The following is a 16,464-nucleotide window of genomic DNA, read 5'->3' as shown; positions in this document are numbered from 1 at the left end:
CTGGTAAATGTCCAGCCTAACCTCGGCAAAGTAGTGACGAGGCTAGGACCAGACTCCAAATAAACCTGTGCAGTTCATATATATATATATATATATAACCAGTCAATTATATAAATAGGGAAAAGATACAGGAATAACCAGTCAATGCGGGTAGGGCAAACATGCTATGGGGGTGAATATAGTTCCGAATAGAAAGACATCAAGTAAGGAAGGAAACAACATAACTAGAATATCAACAAGGAAGCAGAAATCAACAATTTGCATGGCATCACCCTTCGTGCTTTTACTCTCGTTCTCACCAAAATAATACACGGCATCACCCTTCGTGCTTTACGCTCTTCCTCACCCAAACAACAATCACAAGGCAAATAGGGTAAGGAAATCTAATACCTCGAAATAATCAAATAACAACAGGTAATGAAAGAAACAACATAACTCGGATATCAATAAGAAAATCAGAAATCAACAAATGCACGACATCACCCTTCGTGCTTTTACTCTCTTTCCTCACCATATAATCAATAAATCGACACGAAATGGTACATCGTGCGGCACAGCATCACCCCTCGTGCTTTACACTATTTCCTCACCATATAATCAATAAATACCGGTACGTAATGGTACATCGTACGGCACGACATCACCCTTCGTGCTTTACACTCTTTCCTCACAATAGCAAACAATGCACGGCATCACCCTTCGTGCTTTATCGCTCTTCCTCACCCAAACAACAACCACAAACAAGGGGAAAGGGATTAAACATAATAATAATAATAGAAATCCAGGCAAGGGAATACAATTAAACAGCTAAGTCCCGGCAAGGGAACAATATCAATAAATCTCAACATCCCGGCAAGGGAGATAATCAACAAAGCAACAAGCATCCCGGCAAGGGAACAATTTAATAACTTTTTCTTTTTCTTTCACTTCTTACTTTATAACTCACTTTACCACTTGAGACAATGCTCCAAAGGGTTTCATTTATCTCATATACTTTCAAAATTCGTATTACCACTCGAGCCAATGCTTCTCGAAGTTCAAAGATCACAATTTCTTTCACATGCTTTCTACAACATATAGAAATCATCATTTAGGCATGAAAGATACAACAAGATCAGAATATCCTCAATATAAAGACTCACAGTCATGCTAGACACCAACGTATAGATACTCGTCACCATGCCTATACGTCGTACTCGACAATTAGCCATAGCAAATAAGACTCAACTCCTAATCCCTCAAGCTAAGGTTAGACCAAACACTTACCTCGAAGCTTTGAACACCACACAAGCCTCAATTATAACTTTACCCCTCGATTCCACCACCAATCCGCTCAAATCTAGTCACAAGTTACTCAATTACATCAATAAGTGCTAAATGAATAAACCCCAATGAATGCAAATGAGTTTTCCCAAAGTTTTACCCAAAAAGTCAAAAATTACCCCCGGGACCACGTGGTCGAAACCCGAGGTTCGGACCAAAATCCGATTACCCATTTCCCCACGAATCCAAATGTACAATTTGTTTTGAAATCGGACCTCAAATTGAGGTCCAAATCCCCAATTTTGGAAAAATCTAGGTTCTACCCAAAACACCAAATTTTCCCCACGAAAATCTTTGATTTTAAGTTGAAACCATGTTAAAAGATGTTAATGATTGAAGAAAACTAGTTAAAATGACTTACAATTGATTTGGAGAAAAGGTTGTTTGAAAAATCGCCTCTTATATTTTTAGGGTTTTGAAAAGTGAAAAATAACTAAAAATCCCGTCTATTTATACCCCTCTCAGACCCTCACCGCGGACCGCATAAAAAGGACAGCGGCCGCGGAGCTCCACCGCGGATTGCATTAAACGAACTGTGGCCGCACATGCCTCCCTGAAGACCTGCAGTTCAGCACCCTGTGCGGACCGCACAAAGGCGACTGCGGCCGCACAGCCTCAACCGCGCCCCGCACAAAGGCGACCGCAGCCGCGCTGGCCCCTCCGCGGTCGCACGTGATTTCTTGCGGACCACACTAAAGGGTTCAGGGACCTGCAACTTCCTGAACCTGCAACTTTTACAAGGCTAAAACCATTCCGAAACACTCCCGAGCCCTCGAGGCTCCTAACCAAGAACATGCACTAACTCAACAACATCATACGAACTTATCCGTGCGATCAAATCGCCAAACTAACCTCAAAAACAATGAATCAAACCTCAAAATCAAGAGTTTTTCCAAAAACTTCATCAAGTTCAAATTTAAGATTTCAAGTCCGAAACACGTCAAACAACGTACAATTTTAACCAAATTTTACAGAAACCTCTTAAATCACATATAAGACCTGTACCGGGCACCAGAACCAACATACGGGACCGATACCAACACGTTCTAATCAATTTTCATTTCAATTTTCCTTGACAATTTCAGAAAAAACAATTTTACTCGAAAATTCATTTCTCGGGCTTGGGACCTCGGAATTCGATTCCGGGCATACGCCCAAGTCCCATATTTTCCTATGGACCCTCCGGGACTGTCAAATCACGGGTCCGGGTCCGTTTACCCAAAATGTTGACTGAAGTCAAATTTATTCATTTAACATCAAAACTTAGTATTTTTCACAAAATTTCATATTTAAGCTTTCCGGCTACGCGCCCGGACTGTGCACGCAAATAGAAGTGACTCTAAATGAGGTTTTCAAGACCTCGAAAGCACATAATAGGTAAGAAAATAGGTGATGACCCTTTGGGTCGTCACATTCTCCACCTCTAAAACAACCGTTTGTCCTCGAACGGACAGAAGAAGGAAGTACCTGAGTCGGGGAATAAATGAGGATAACGGCTCCGCATATCGGACTCAGACTCCTAGGTCGATGCCTCAGGAGGCTGACCTCTCCACTGAACACGAACAGAAGGAAAACTCTTGGATCTCAACTACCGAACTTGCCGGTCTAGAATAGCTACCGGCTCCTCCTCATAGGACAAGTCCTTGTCCAACTGGACAGTGCTGAAATCTAACATGTGGGATGGATCGCCGTGATACCTCCGAAGCATGGACACATGAAAAACTGGATGCACGGCTGATAAGCTCAGCGACAACGCAAGTCTCTAAGCCACCTCTCCCACTCGATCAAGAATCTCAAACGGACCAATGAACCTAGGGCTAAGCTTGCCCTTCTTCCCAAATCCCATCACGCCCTTCATAGGCGACACTCGGAGAAATGCCCGCTCACCAACCATAAAAGTCACATCTCGAACATAGCGATCTGCATAGCTCTTTTGCCTGGACTGGTCTATACGCAGTCTATCCTGAATGATCTTGACCTTGTCCAAGGCCTCCTGAACCAGATCCGTACCCAACAACCGAGCCTCTCTCGGTTCAAACCATCCAACCGGAGATCGACACTGCCTACCATATAAAGCCTCATAAGGAGCCATCTGGATACTCAACTAGTAACTGTTGTTATAGGCAAACTCCGCTAAAGGCAAAAACTGATCCCACAAACCTCCAAAGTCAATGACACAAGCTCAGAGCATATCTTCTAATATCTAAATAGTCCGCTCGGACTGCCCGTACGTTTGAGGATGAAATGTTGTACTCAACTCAACCTGGGTGCCTAACTCTCGCTGAACTACTCTCTAGAAATGAGAGGTAAACTGCATATCTCGGTCCAAAATGATAGATACTGGCACACCATGAAGGCGAACAATCTCCCGGATATAGATTGAGGCTAACCTCTCGGATGAATAGGAGACTGCCACAGGAATAAAATGCGCTGATTTGGTCAGCCTATCAGTAATGACCCAAACTGTGTTGAACTTCTTCCGAGTCAACGGAAGTCCAGTAACGAAGTCCATAGTGATCCGCTCCCACTTCCACTCGGGAAGCTCAATCCTCTGAAATAAACCATCAGGCCTCTGATGCTCATACTTAACCTGCTGACAATTCAAACACCGAGCCACATAGGCAACGTTATCCTTCTTCATTATACGCCACCAATAGTGCTGCCTCAGATCCTGATACATCTTCGCGGTGCCCGGGTGAATAGAATACCGGGAACTATGGGCCTCCGCTAAGATCAACTCTCGAATCCCATCAACATTGGGCACACAAACTCTCCCCTGCAATCTCAAAACACCATCATCATCTAAGGTCACCTACTTGGCACCTTCATGCTGCACCGTGTCTCTAAGGACACACAAATGGGGATCATCAAACTGCCGATCACGGATACGCTCCAATAACGAAGAACGAGCGACCGTGCAAAGCTAATACCCGACTAGGCTCAGAAATATCCAACCTTACGAATCGATTGGCTAAGGCCTGAACATCCAAAGCAAGTGGCCTCTCACCGACTGGGATATAAGCAAGACTGCCCATACTGGCCGACTTTCTACTCAAAGCATCGGCCACTACATTGGCCTTTCCCGGGTGATATAAGATAGTGATGTCATAATCCTTCAACAACTCCAACCACCTCCTCTGCCTCAAATTCAACTCCTTTTGCTTGAACAAATACTGAAGACTCTTGTGATCAGTGAACACCTCACATGCCATGCCATAGAGATAATGCCTCCAGATCTTCAATGCGTGAACAATGGCTGGCAACTCCAAATGATGAACCAGATAGTTCTTCTCATGAATCTTTAACTGCCTCGAAGCATAGGCAATGACCTTGTCATCCTGCATCAACATTGCACCAAGCCCAATACAGGAAGCATCACAATAGACTGTGTAAGGCCCGGAACCCGTGGGCAATACCGGTGTCGTAGTCAGAGCTGTCTTAAGCCTCTGAAAGCACGCCTCACACTCGTTCGACCATCTGAACTGGGCATCCTTCTGGGTCAAGCTGGTCATCGGGGCTGCGATAGATGAGAACCCCTCCAGAAACCGATGATAGTAGCTTGCCAATCCCAAGAAACTCCGAATATCTATAGCTGATGCTGGTCTAGGCCAGTTCTTAATTACTTCAATCTTCTTCGGGTCAATCTGAATACCCTCTACTGATATGACATGACCCAGGAATGCAACTGAACTCAACCAGAACTTGCACTTCGAGAACTTAGCATATAACTGACTATCCCTCAAGGTCTGAAGAACCACTCTAAGATGCTGCTCGTGCTCCTTCCGGCTGTGGGAATATATCAAAATATCATCAATGAAGACTATCATGAACGAGTTCAAATAAGGCCTGAACACTCGGTTCATCAAATCCATAAAGGCTGCTGGGGCATTGGTCAACCCAAATGACATAACCAAGAACTCATAATGCCCGTACCGAGTGCGGAATGCTGTCTTAGGGACATCGGATGCCCTAATCCTCAACTGATGGTAGCCAGATCTCAAGTCAATATTTGAAAATACCTTGGCACCCTGAAGCTGATCGAACAAATCATCAATCCTCGGCAGTGGATACTTATTCTTAATTGTAACCTTGTTCAATTGCCGGTAATCAATGCACATTCTCATTGAGCCATCCTTCTTCTTTACAAACTGAACCGGCGCACCGCAAGGCGATACGCTGGGTCTAATGAAACCCTTCTCAAGCAAGTCTTGCAACTGCTCTTTCAACTCTGGCGGAGCCATGCAATATGGCAGAATAGAAATGGGCTGAGTGCCCGGAGACAAATCGATGCAAAAATCAATATCCCTATCGGGTGGCATCCCTGGCAAGTCTGATGGGAAAACCTCAGGAAACTCACGAACCACGGGCACAAAATCAATAGAGGAAATCTCATAACTAGAATCACGAACATAAGCCAAGTAGGCCAAACACCCCTTCTCGACCATATGTCGAGCCTTCACATACGAAATAACACTGCGGGTAGTATGACCAGGAGTCCCTCTCCACTCTAAATGGGGCAAATTCGGTAAGGCTAAAGTCACAGTCTTGGCATGACAATCCAAGATCGCATGATACGGGGAGAACCAATCCATCCCTAATATAACGTTGAAATCCACCATATCTAAGAGCAGCAAATCAACATGGGTCTCAAGTCCCCTAAACACCACAACACAGGAACGATGAACCTGATCAACCACTATAGAATCACCCACTGGTGTAGATACATATACAGGAATACTCAAGGCCTCACTAGGCGTAACCAGATAGGGTGCAAAATAGGTCGACACATATGAATACGTAGATCCAGGGTCAAATAGCACTGAAGCATCTCTATCACAGACCAAAATAGTACCTGTAATAACAGCATCGGATGACTCAGCCTCTGGCCTGGCTGGCAAAGCATAACATCGGGGTTGGACCCCACCTCCCTGAATCACATCCCTGGGACAATCGGCTACTAGCTGACCCCTACCTCTGGCGGTCTAAGCTCCACCTCTATGTCCTCTACCCCTGCCTCTAGCTGGCTGGGCAAGCTGTGGAGCAACCGGTGCCTGAATCATAAGACGAGGACCCTGCAGCTGAGAACTACCTGAAGTTCGAGGGCAAAACCTGGCAATGTGACCCATATCACCACAAGTGTAACAAGTCCTCGGCTGCTGAGATTGCTGACCCTGTCGCCCTGAATGACCACCTCGGAAACTCTGAAGCGGCGGTGCACTGATGGGAGCTGGTGGTGCACTGAAGGACTGCTGATCCAAATAATGCGTCTGAGAACCATGACCACCTGAGATACCATGTGATACCTGGAGAGCTGACTGAAAGGGCCTAGAAGGATGGCCTCTACCATATGAATCTCTACCTCCAAACGAGGTACCACTGAATCTTCCTGAATGACGGGGCCTCTTATCCGACCCATGACCACCTCCCTGTGACAGAACCATCTCAACTCTGCGGGCCACATTGGCCGCCTCCTGAAATGTGATCTCGCACCCGGCCTCCTTGGCTATCTGAAGACGAATCGGCAGAATAAGACCATCAATAAACCTTCTCACCCTCTCTCTCTCTTGGTGGGAAGTATGATGAGAGCATGGCGAGCTAAATCGATGAACCTGGTCTCATACTGGGTAACAGTCATGGAACCTTGCTGGAGGCGCTCAAACTGCCTGCGAAGAGCCTCCCTCTGAGTGACTAGCAGAAACTTCTCCAAAAACAACTCTGCAAACTGGTCCCAAGTCAAAGACGACAACCCTACTGGTCTGGCTAAGCAATAGTCCATCCACCAAGTGTTGGCGGATCCAGATAGACGAAAGGTGGCAAAATCAACTCCATTAGTCTCAACAATACCCATGTTCCGAAGAACCTCGTGGCAGCTATATAAGAAATCCTGGGGATCCTCTGAAGAAGCATCGCTGAATGTGGTAGTGAATAGCTTGGTGAATCGATCCAATATCCACAGAGTATCGGCGGACATAGCCGCACCATCGCCGGTCTGAGATGCTGTACCCGGCTAAACTGCCACTGCTGGCTGAACCACCGGAACCTGAACCTGGGGAGCTACCTGCTCCAGAGTACGTGTAGTGGGAGTCTGAACCCCTCCTCCAGCCTGAGAAGTGGCTGGTGCTACTGGAAGCAAACCCGCTCGAGAGACGCTCTCTATGAAGCCTACCAATCAGACCAAAGCATCCTGAAGCATTGGAGTGGCTATGAAACCATCTGGGACCTAAGCTGGGCCCACCGGAGCTGCTGGAGCTGGAACCTCCTCATCATAGTCAACATGAGGCTCCACCTCTAGAACTACTGCTCGGGGCTGAGCTCTGCCCCTGCCTCGGCCTCTGGCACGGCCTCGCCCTCGCCCTATGCCCCTAATAGGAGCTGCTACTAGGGGCTCAGGCTGCTGTGTGGTTGATGAGGAAGCGCGTGTCCTCGCCATCTGCGAAAGAACGGAGTAGAAATTCAATCAGTATTGGGAAAACAGAACCGCACGACAAGAAAGAACAGATGCGAAGTTTTCCTAACTCAGTAGCCTCTGCAGGATAAATACAGACGTCTCTATTCTGATCCCTCAGACTCTACCGAGATTGTCCGTGAGCTGTGAGACCTAAGTAACCTAGTGCTCTGATACCAACTTGTCACGATCCGGATTTTCCACCCTCAGGAGTCGTGATGGCGCCTACTAATGTGAGCTAGGCAAGCCAATTCTTAACTGCTACTTCATTAACAAATTACTTTTTTTGGCAATTATCAGTAATATCATGAAAACAACGAAATTAAATAAATATGCGGAAGACATAAATTAAAGAAACTGAACAATAATGCGGAAATCAACATGTGCCTCTACCCAAGAACTGGTGTCACATTACTTACGAACTTCTAAGAGTACTAAATACAACCGTTTGAAAGAAAAATATAAACTGTTTGTCTCGGAAACATGAGATAACAGACTGAAATAAAAGATAGAGGAGATGCCGGGCCTGCGGACGCCTGCAAGGCTACCTCGGTGTCTCACTGGACTGAAGGCTGGCTCCCGTGCTACTACTGCTATCCAAGACCTGGATCTGTGCAAAAGAGCACAGAGTGTAATATCAGCACAACCGACCCCATGTGCTGGTAAATGTCCAGCCTAACCTCGGCAAAGTAGTGACGAGGCTAGGACCAGACTCCAAATAAACCTGTGCAGTTCATATATATATATATATATATAACCAGTCAATTATATAACCTCGGGATTTCTATTATATATATAACCAGTGCTATATATATATATAGCGGGAAAATATACAGGAATAACCAGTCAATGCGGGTAGGGGAAACATGCTATGGGGGTGAATATAGTTCCAAATAGAAAGGCATCAAGTAAGGAAGGAAACAACATAACTAGAATATCAACAAGGAAGCAGAAATCAACAATTTGCACGGCATCACCCTTCGTGCTTTTACTCTCTTTCCTCACCATATAATCAATAAATCGACACGAAATGGTACATCGTGCGGCACAACATCACCCTTCGTGATTTACACTCTTTCCTCACCATATAATCAATAAATATCGGTACGGAATGGTACATCATACGGCACGACATCACCCTTCGTGCTTTAAACTCTTTCCTCACAATAACAAACAATGCACGGCATCACCCTTCGTGCTTTATCTCTCTTCCTCACCCAAACAACAACCACAAACAAGGGGCAAGGGATTAAACATAATAATAATAATAGAAATCCCGGCAAGGGAACAATATCAATAAATCTCAATATCCCGGCAAGGGAGATAATCAACAAAGCAACAAGCATCCCGACAAGGGAACAATTTAATAACCTTTTCTCTTTCTTTCACTTCTTACTTTATAACTCACTTTACCACTTGAGCCAATGCTCCAAAGGGTTTCATTTATCTCATATACTTTCAAAATTCGTATTCCCACTCGAGCCAATGCTTCTCGAAGTTCAAAGATCACAATTTCTTTCACATGCTTTCTACAACATATAGAAATCATCATTTAGGCGTAAAAGATACAACAAGATCAGAATATCCGCAATATAAAGACTCACGGTCATGCTAGACACCAGTGTATAGATACTCGTCACCATGCCTATACGTCGTACTCGACAATTAGCACGTAGCAAATAAGACTCAACTCCTAATCCCTCAAGCTAAGGTTAGACCAAACACTTACCTCGAAGCTTTGAACACCACTCAAGCCTCAATTATAGCTTTACCTCCTTGATTCCACCACTAATCCGCTCGAATCTAGTCACAAGTTACTTAATTACATCAATAAGTGCTAAATTAATCAACCCCGATGAATGCAAATGAGTTTTCCCAAAGTTTTACCCAAAAAGTCAAAAATCACCCCCGGGCCCACACGGTCGAAACCCGAGGTTCGGACCAAAACCCGATTACCCATTTTCCTACGAATCCAAATGTATAATTTGTTTTGAAATCGGACCTCAAATTGTGGTCTAAATCCTCAATTTTAGAAAAATCTAGGTTTTACCCAAAACACCCAATTTCCCCCACGAAAATCTTTGATTTTAAGTTGAAACCATGTTAAAAGATGTTAATGATTGAAGAAAACTAGTTAAAAATGAATTACAATTGATTTGGAGAAGAAAGGTTGTTTGAAAAATCGCCTCTTATATTTTTAGGGTTTTGAAAAGTGAAAAATAACTAAAAATCCCGTCTATTTATACCCCTCTCAGACCCTCACCGCGGACCGCATAAAAATGACCGCGGCTGCGGAGCTCTTCGCGGATCGCATTAAATGAATTGCGGCCGCACATGCCTCCCTGAAGACCTGCAGTTCAGCACCCTGTGCGGACCGCACAAAGGCGACTGCGGCCGCACAGCCTCCACCGCGCCCCGCACAAAGGCGACCGCAGCCGCGTTGGCCCCTCTGCGACCGCACACAATTTCTCATGGACCGCACTAAAGGGTTCAGGGACCTGCAACTTCCTGAACCCGCAACTTTTACAAGGTTAAAACCATTCCGAAACACTCCCGAGCCCTCGGGGCTCCTAACCAAACACATGCACTAACTCAACAACATCATACGAACTTATCCGTGTGATCAAATCGCCAAGCTAACCTCAAAAACAATGAATCAAACCTCAAAATCAAGAGTTTTTCCAAAAACTTCATCAAGTTCAAATTTAAGATTTCAAGTCCGAAACACGTCAAACGACGTTCAATTTTAACCAAACTTTACAGAAACCTCTTAAATCACATATAAGACCTGTACCGGGCGCCAGAACCAAAATACGGGCCCGATACCAACACGTTCTAATCAATTTTCATTTCAATTTTCCTTGATAATTTCAGAAAAATAATTTTACTCGAAAATTCATTTCTCGGGCTTGGGACCTCGGAATTCGATTCCGGGCATACGCCCAAGTCCCATATTTTCCTATGGACCCTCCGGGACCGTCAAATCACGAGTCCGGGTCAGTTTACCCAAAATATTGATCGAAGTCAAATTTATTCATTTTAACATCAAAACTTAGCATTTTTCATAAAATTTAATATTTAAGCTTTCCGGCTACGCGCCCGGACTGCGCACGTAGATCGAAGCGACTCTAAATGAGGTTTTCAAGGCCTCGAAAGTACATAATGGGTAAGAAAACAGGTGATGACCCTTTGGGTCGTCACAGTTAAATTCTAAAATATTAGTTTCCATAAATAGTATATTGAGATGAAAACTAATGAATGTTATATAAGTTTTGCAAACTATAACATGAAGGGTTTCTCCCTTTGAAAAGGAGGAACAAGAACCTTGTAATTTTTTCAAACTTACCCGCTTCTTTTTCTTTGTGCCAACTTCACTAACTCCAGTCTTCTTGATTATGTTAACTTGAGAAGAAATATTAGATTGGTTACTCTGTAGTTTACAAAATTTACAACTTAGAAAATTGTGAATACAAGATATATAAAAACAGGACAAAAGTCATATAATAATTTTTATTTCCTAATATGATGGCGTTTCAATCATAGATCTTTATTTCCCTCATCTAGGTAAGAGTCTTCAACTTACTCTTTCTTCCAGGTTCTACAAAAGGCTAAATATCTTGTGTAGGAGGGTAAAATCATGCTTGATGGGAATCTTATCAATTAACAAAAAGAAAAAAAGAAGCTAACTTCTTCACAGCTACAACAAGAATACCACTATCATTGTCAAACACAAGTTTAAAAAATGGAACTTCATCCTTAAGTGTAAGCTGCAGAAGAGCCTTAAGAGTTGCGATGCTTTTTCATAAGAATATGCATCAAAGATGAGAAAGCTTTTCAACCTTTTCATGGAAGATGATATCAGGAAGTATGTCAACACCTACCGCCAAAATTTCACTACCAAAAACTGGAAAAGGCGAGGAAAGATCTTAAGATTTAGTTGCTTGTGAAACCCTTGACTCTGCAAAGAAAGAGGGCAACAATTGATGACAAGAAACACATGCCCCTATGATCCCCCTTGATAACAGAAATTAGTGTAACTGACGAAGTGATCTTGGCGATCTGTACAATTACTTTTTGGATAAGAAGAAGAATACTGGCTGATAAAGCATGAAGATCTCTTCTTTTAATTTGATATTGGACTGGACAATATAGTAAGACTCAGTTTAATTCCAGATTACAATAACTAGGACAAAAATACAGATTATTTCTCAGCAACTCTCCACACAGACTCCTCAATTGTGATTCATCAGTTCGATATACTTCAATATTCAATCAACCCAATAGTACTTATTGCTAAAAAAATCATTCTAACTATTGTTTGTAGAACACTAAAAACTAAATTTCAACCATTACTATTGCTCATTGGCTCAGCTGCTGATTTATTATTGTACACTTTGTGAATCTTGATCAACTCTTCACAAAAAGTTTCACTCTCAATTAGAAATACTCATAATCGTTTTTACTAGAAAATAGCCTCTATACTTTAAAATGCTATTTTGAAGCTTTACGTAACTGAAGCAAAAATTGACATAGTTAAAACTATACTCTTCAAAGTATGCAGAAAAATATATAGTTTAAATGAGTTTACGAACTCACCATCTTTGTGTGAAAGAGTGAAACAGGTGATAGTGATTGTTGGTGATCGTCCATTGAGTTATCAGAAACCTATCACAAAAGAGGAAGATTATTACAATTAAAAGAAAACTAAATTACAAGATTATCTTAAATACAATAAATATTTGCTACAGAGCACAATATTTTTTACCTGCTCATCACCACATAATTTTCTATTTGAGCCAATAGTAATACCCAAAGATTCTAGATATGCCTTTATACTCAGCTTTACTTTATCGTCTATTTTTGCATCTATATCCTTTGTGGCTTCTAACATTTTTCTCCCAGTGCTTTTATTTCTTCTTTTGCTTCAAATAACTTTTTCTCTGTCTTTTCTATTTCTTCTTTTGCTTCAGCCAATTTTTCTTCCATCGCAATTCTCATAGCGGAGGTAGCTTTTTCAACTTCTATCTCAACCCTTCTTTCAAAATCTCTTTGCTCAGCTTGGGATCGCTTATATGCAGGGCCATAAACAAAACTTGGAGCTGCTCATTTTCCTAATGTTCGAACATTTCCATGAGTGTCTGGTCCCATAACCTGTGCATACACATCATTGGGAGCACTTCCAGGGACATTTAACTCAGGATACACCTTAGCAAGTTCATCCATTTCTTTCTTTTGGAAAGAAAAAGCAAAACAATGAAAAGTTAATAAAATTTTATATTGGAAAAAAAGTAGTTTATATTCATAAAGAATGTGAATTTACCATAGTTTTATCAGCTATCTCATTAATTGGTTGTTTACTCTTTCTCGTATGTGTTTCTATGAATACTTCGATACGACTTGATTTTACACCATTCTTCTTTGTCATCTGTTTAAATAATAAAAAATTTACAACAATTATATTCAAGAAAATAAGTATTGATATATAAATTGTAGAAAGCTTATAGTAAATATGGCATACATCATCGATACTTTGAGAATGACTTTTTCTTCCTGATGTGTGTGGCATACTCAACTTCCTTCGACTTTCTTTGTTCCTCTCGCTATTTTCCTAGAAAAGTTACACGTAATTTTATATATTATAGATAATCTATGGCCAAATATCAGACCAAAGAATAAAACTTTTAAAAGAAAAAAGAGAAAAGGTAAGAAGAATTACAGAGGAAAAATATAAAAATATTTAGAGGAAAAAGTATGATCCGCATACGAAATGCGCTAATAGCATGTGCTAAGGGCAAGAGAAGAAGATGCTTGATGCTCGGAGAATACCTTTGCTTCATTAGAGCTCCAATAATGAACTAATGCACGCCACTGGTCTTCTTCTACCTTGTCTGGACATTTAGCTAAGCGCTCGATATCGTTGTTGTATGGCTCATAACCAATCATTTTTGCTTCATGCTTCCATTCTTTCCATTTACATCCAACCGATATCATCAACATACGTCTCATATCCTCAGTTACATCAGTATTTTCCTGCAAACATTAATATATAACACATGTATAAAAGCATAAAATCAATAAACATCTTAGTATATAACCTTTTTCTTTAATTTTCTAAGCACCTTAATATGAGCCAATATCCTATTCTTGTATAGTTTAGGCACAAACCTCCAATCTTTATGATTTAAAGGAGCTAAAATGCCATTTCTTGCTATGACTCCAAGTTTTGAACTCAATCTAGCTGCATCAGGTCCAATAGCTTGACTAAGATTATTCAACACAACATGTAAAATGACACCATCTTTTTCCCATCCTGAGTGCATCATAGTAGGACCCCTAGGTCGCTTAGATTGCTCTTCATTAGCACTAGAGTCTGCAATGACCAAATATAAAAAAAGAGAGTCATCCATAACTAGTAAGTAGCAACTTCATTGTACTGCAGACTAGTTGCATTAGGAGGAAGGCAGACTTAAAAAGAAAGTACAACTTGTTATTCATCTTGGAGCGTTGCACCATAGAGACTGTTAAAGCACCTCCTTTGATAATAATTAGGGAGCACTCGCCTTTGGTTATGCTCTATCAAAAATTACATCAGAAAATCGCACTCTAGATCTTTTTGCTCCAAAAGAAATTTAGGAAAAGAACACAATTGACTAATTGCATACTTAAGTACCAAAGTTAATTTCAAGAAACAATTAACAATTTGCTGTTGAAAACTAGCCAAAACACTAAACAACAGTGAAACATTCAATTTCTTTTTTCTTAATAAGAAATGAACTACAGAAAAGTCTTTACAATTAGAATCTTCACCAAATTAACATCTCTTTCTTATTTCTTTTTTCCTTTTTTGGTTAAAAAAAGTAATTGTACATGACACTCTTAAATAACATTTAATTAATCTTGTACAAATTACATTGTAGTATATCCATAGTGTAAAGTACAACACTTCAATTATTAACAACCAGAAATAGTGGAGCGCAACACACAGAATAAGCGTGTTATACACTCAGTTATACAGAATAAGTACCTAGGAAATTTTCTGTTTCATGTGAATCATTTCTTGATTTACCAGATCGGATAGCTTGTCCTTCATTTTGTGGCCAGTTTTGAGGTGGTTAAGGCATCGCCGCACCGCCCATTTGTTCTTCTTGTTGCTCCAAAAAATCAGGCAGAAGCATTTCTTGACTAGAATTTCTTTCTCTTTTTCTTGCCATCACAACAAAGTTGCTAAAAAACCATAGTTCCTGCAAAATTGAAAAATATTTTCTACTATCCAGACGTATAAAATAATATCAAACTAGCAGGCCAAATAAAAAGACATATACGCATGTGAGATTTAAACAACTAAAAAGCATAATAAGAATTCCCAAACTCGATGATCTATGTTTAATAACAATCTTTACTAAAATAATAAAAGTAACTAAGATATGTCGTCTTCTTCATCATATGTTTCAATACTTTCCAAAGTAAGTGAGTCAATTTCTATTCCCGGCACACCTTCTCTAACTCATTTAATATCCTCTTCATTTTCAAACCAATCTAATAATCAGTATCTAAAATATATTTTGTATAAAGTGACATAACTGTATAGACCGCAAAAACTTTTACTTGATAAAAATTAATATTAATATATTTATTAAAACCAGCAAAATGGGGTACTCCTCACAAAGATTAACACCAAACTTTCTCTCTCTCTCACACAAAAAAAATAATACAAGATCCAATTTTTTCAACCAAAGCAGACAACAAAAAGAATAACCAATATGTACTATACAATAATCAACCCTTTAATAACCAAGAAACCAATAATTTAATTGAACTCTAAGCATAATCTACCATTAAATAATGAAAATCTTATATCCAACTTTATAAATGTACTAAACAACAAATGTCCAGAAACACACTGTTTGACCACCAAAAAAAATCAAAATCAATCTACCAATCAATATCTAAAAGAGAAAATTGTTAACCCAAATCCGAACAATTAAGAAAAAGAAAGAAATCTACTAACCCAAATCCGAACAACCAAGAAAAAGAAAGATATTTGTTAACTAAATTGGGTACCTTGAATTTGTAGAAAACAAGCTTTGTGGATCTCAGCAGCAAAAGCCTCAGCGATTTTCGTCTCCAAGTATCTATTAAGGTACAGTGGAATGCAAAATATTAGGTTTTTTTGTAGAATTCTAACTAAGGAAGGAAAACTATATTTTTTAGAATTGGGAGGAGGGAAGCAAAATTCTTGCCGCCAGAATCTTTTCCTTCTAAATCTCCCATACTTTTCATACATAGCTCCTTTTGAGTCTTGGGGAAGAGGGAGCAGACTTGAGAAATTTTGGCAAACTCAATTTGAGATTTTGTCCCAAAATTGATTTTGAGAAAACTGAGGGGATGAGTCCTGTTGTACCAAGGCTTACGACTTAATTAACTTTCTCAATTGTGGTCAATAAATGTTGGTTCCTTGCTTTCATATATATTTTTGTTTTTTTAAATATTTCATTTTTAATCCAAAATCTAACAAGTAGTAGTAATAATAATATATATTTTGACTAAACATTGATATTTTAATTAAAAGTTTTAAATTGGCAAAATTTATTAAAAGGCGAGGCTTATGACGTGGGCATTTCACTGAATATCGGGGGAGGCATAAGCCTCATGAAACTTTAAATCTTTTAGTTCAAGAAATCAAAAAATTTGCCGAT

The 16,464-nt window shown here is 40.6% G+C and overlaps 1 protein-coding gene across 3 annotated transcripts; it reads right to left on the bottom strand.

Annotated features, from left to right (window-relative positions):
* Nucleotides 1-8,166: 8,166 nt before the first annotated feature.
* Nucleotides 8,167-16,431, bottom strand: LOC107828187 (uncharacterized). 3 transcript variants are annotated; one of them, XM_075219146.1, is made up of 10 exons: nt 15,830-16,431; nt 14,793-15,009; nt 13,934-14,138; nt 13,595-13,798; nt 13,287-13,376; nt 13,089-13,193; nt 12,534-12,997; nt 12,365-12,433; nt 11,115-11,198; nt 8,167-8,378 (listed from the first exon to the last, which is right to left on the bottom strand). In XM_075219146.1, the coding sequence occupies exons 7-10, from the start codon at nt 12,657-12,659 to the stop codon at nt 8,313-8,315; spliced, it is 345 nt and encodes a 114-aa protein (XP_075075247.1). In that variant the 5' UTR covers nt 12,660-12,997; nt 13,089-13,193; nt 13,287-13,376; nt 13,595-13,798; nt 13,934-14,138; nt 14,793-15,009; nt 15,830-16,431; the 3' UTR covers nt 8,167-8,312. The 3 variants fall into 2 exon arrangements, 1 of the variants encoding a protein (XP_075075247.1); XR_012693910.1 differs by lacking the exon at nt 11,115-11,198.
* Between the last annotated feature and the right edge of the window lie 33 nt (nt 16,432-16,464).

Source organism: Nicotiana tabacum, chromosome 8 (assembly GCF_000715075.1).
Source record: "Nicotiana tabacum cultivar K326 chromosome 8, ASM71507v2, whole genome shotgun sequence".
In the NCBI taxonomy this organism is placed as follows: Eukaryota; Viridiplantae; Streptophyta; class Magnoliopsida; order Solanales; family Solanaceae; genus Nicotiana; species Nicotiana tabacum.
The sequence above is the reverse complement of the archived record's forward strand: the minus strand, read 5'-3'. Positions and strand labels throughout refer to the sequence as shown.

Excerpts from the sequence above, each read along its gene's own strand:
- LOC107828187 (XM_075219146.1), bottom strand. The coding sequence starts at position 12,659 with ATGTTAGAAGCCACAAAGGATATAGATGCAAAAATAGACGATAAAGTA. Across the intron at positions 12,434-12,533 it reads AATTATGTGGTGATGAGCAG|GTTTCTGATAACTCAATGGA; the intron begins GTAAAAAATATT and ends CTTTTGTGATAG. Across the intron at positions 8,379-11,114 it reads GCACAAAGAAAAAGAAGCGG|ATCCAGGTCTTGGATAGCAG; the intron begins GTAAGTTTGAAA and ends TCTTTTGCACAG.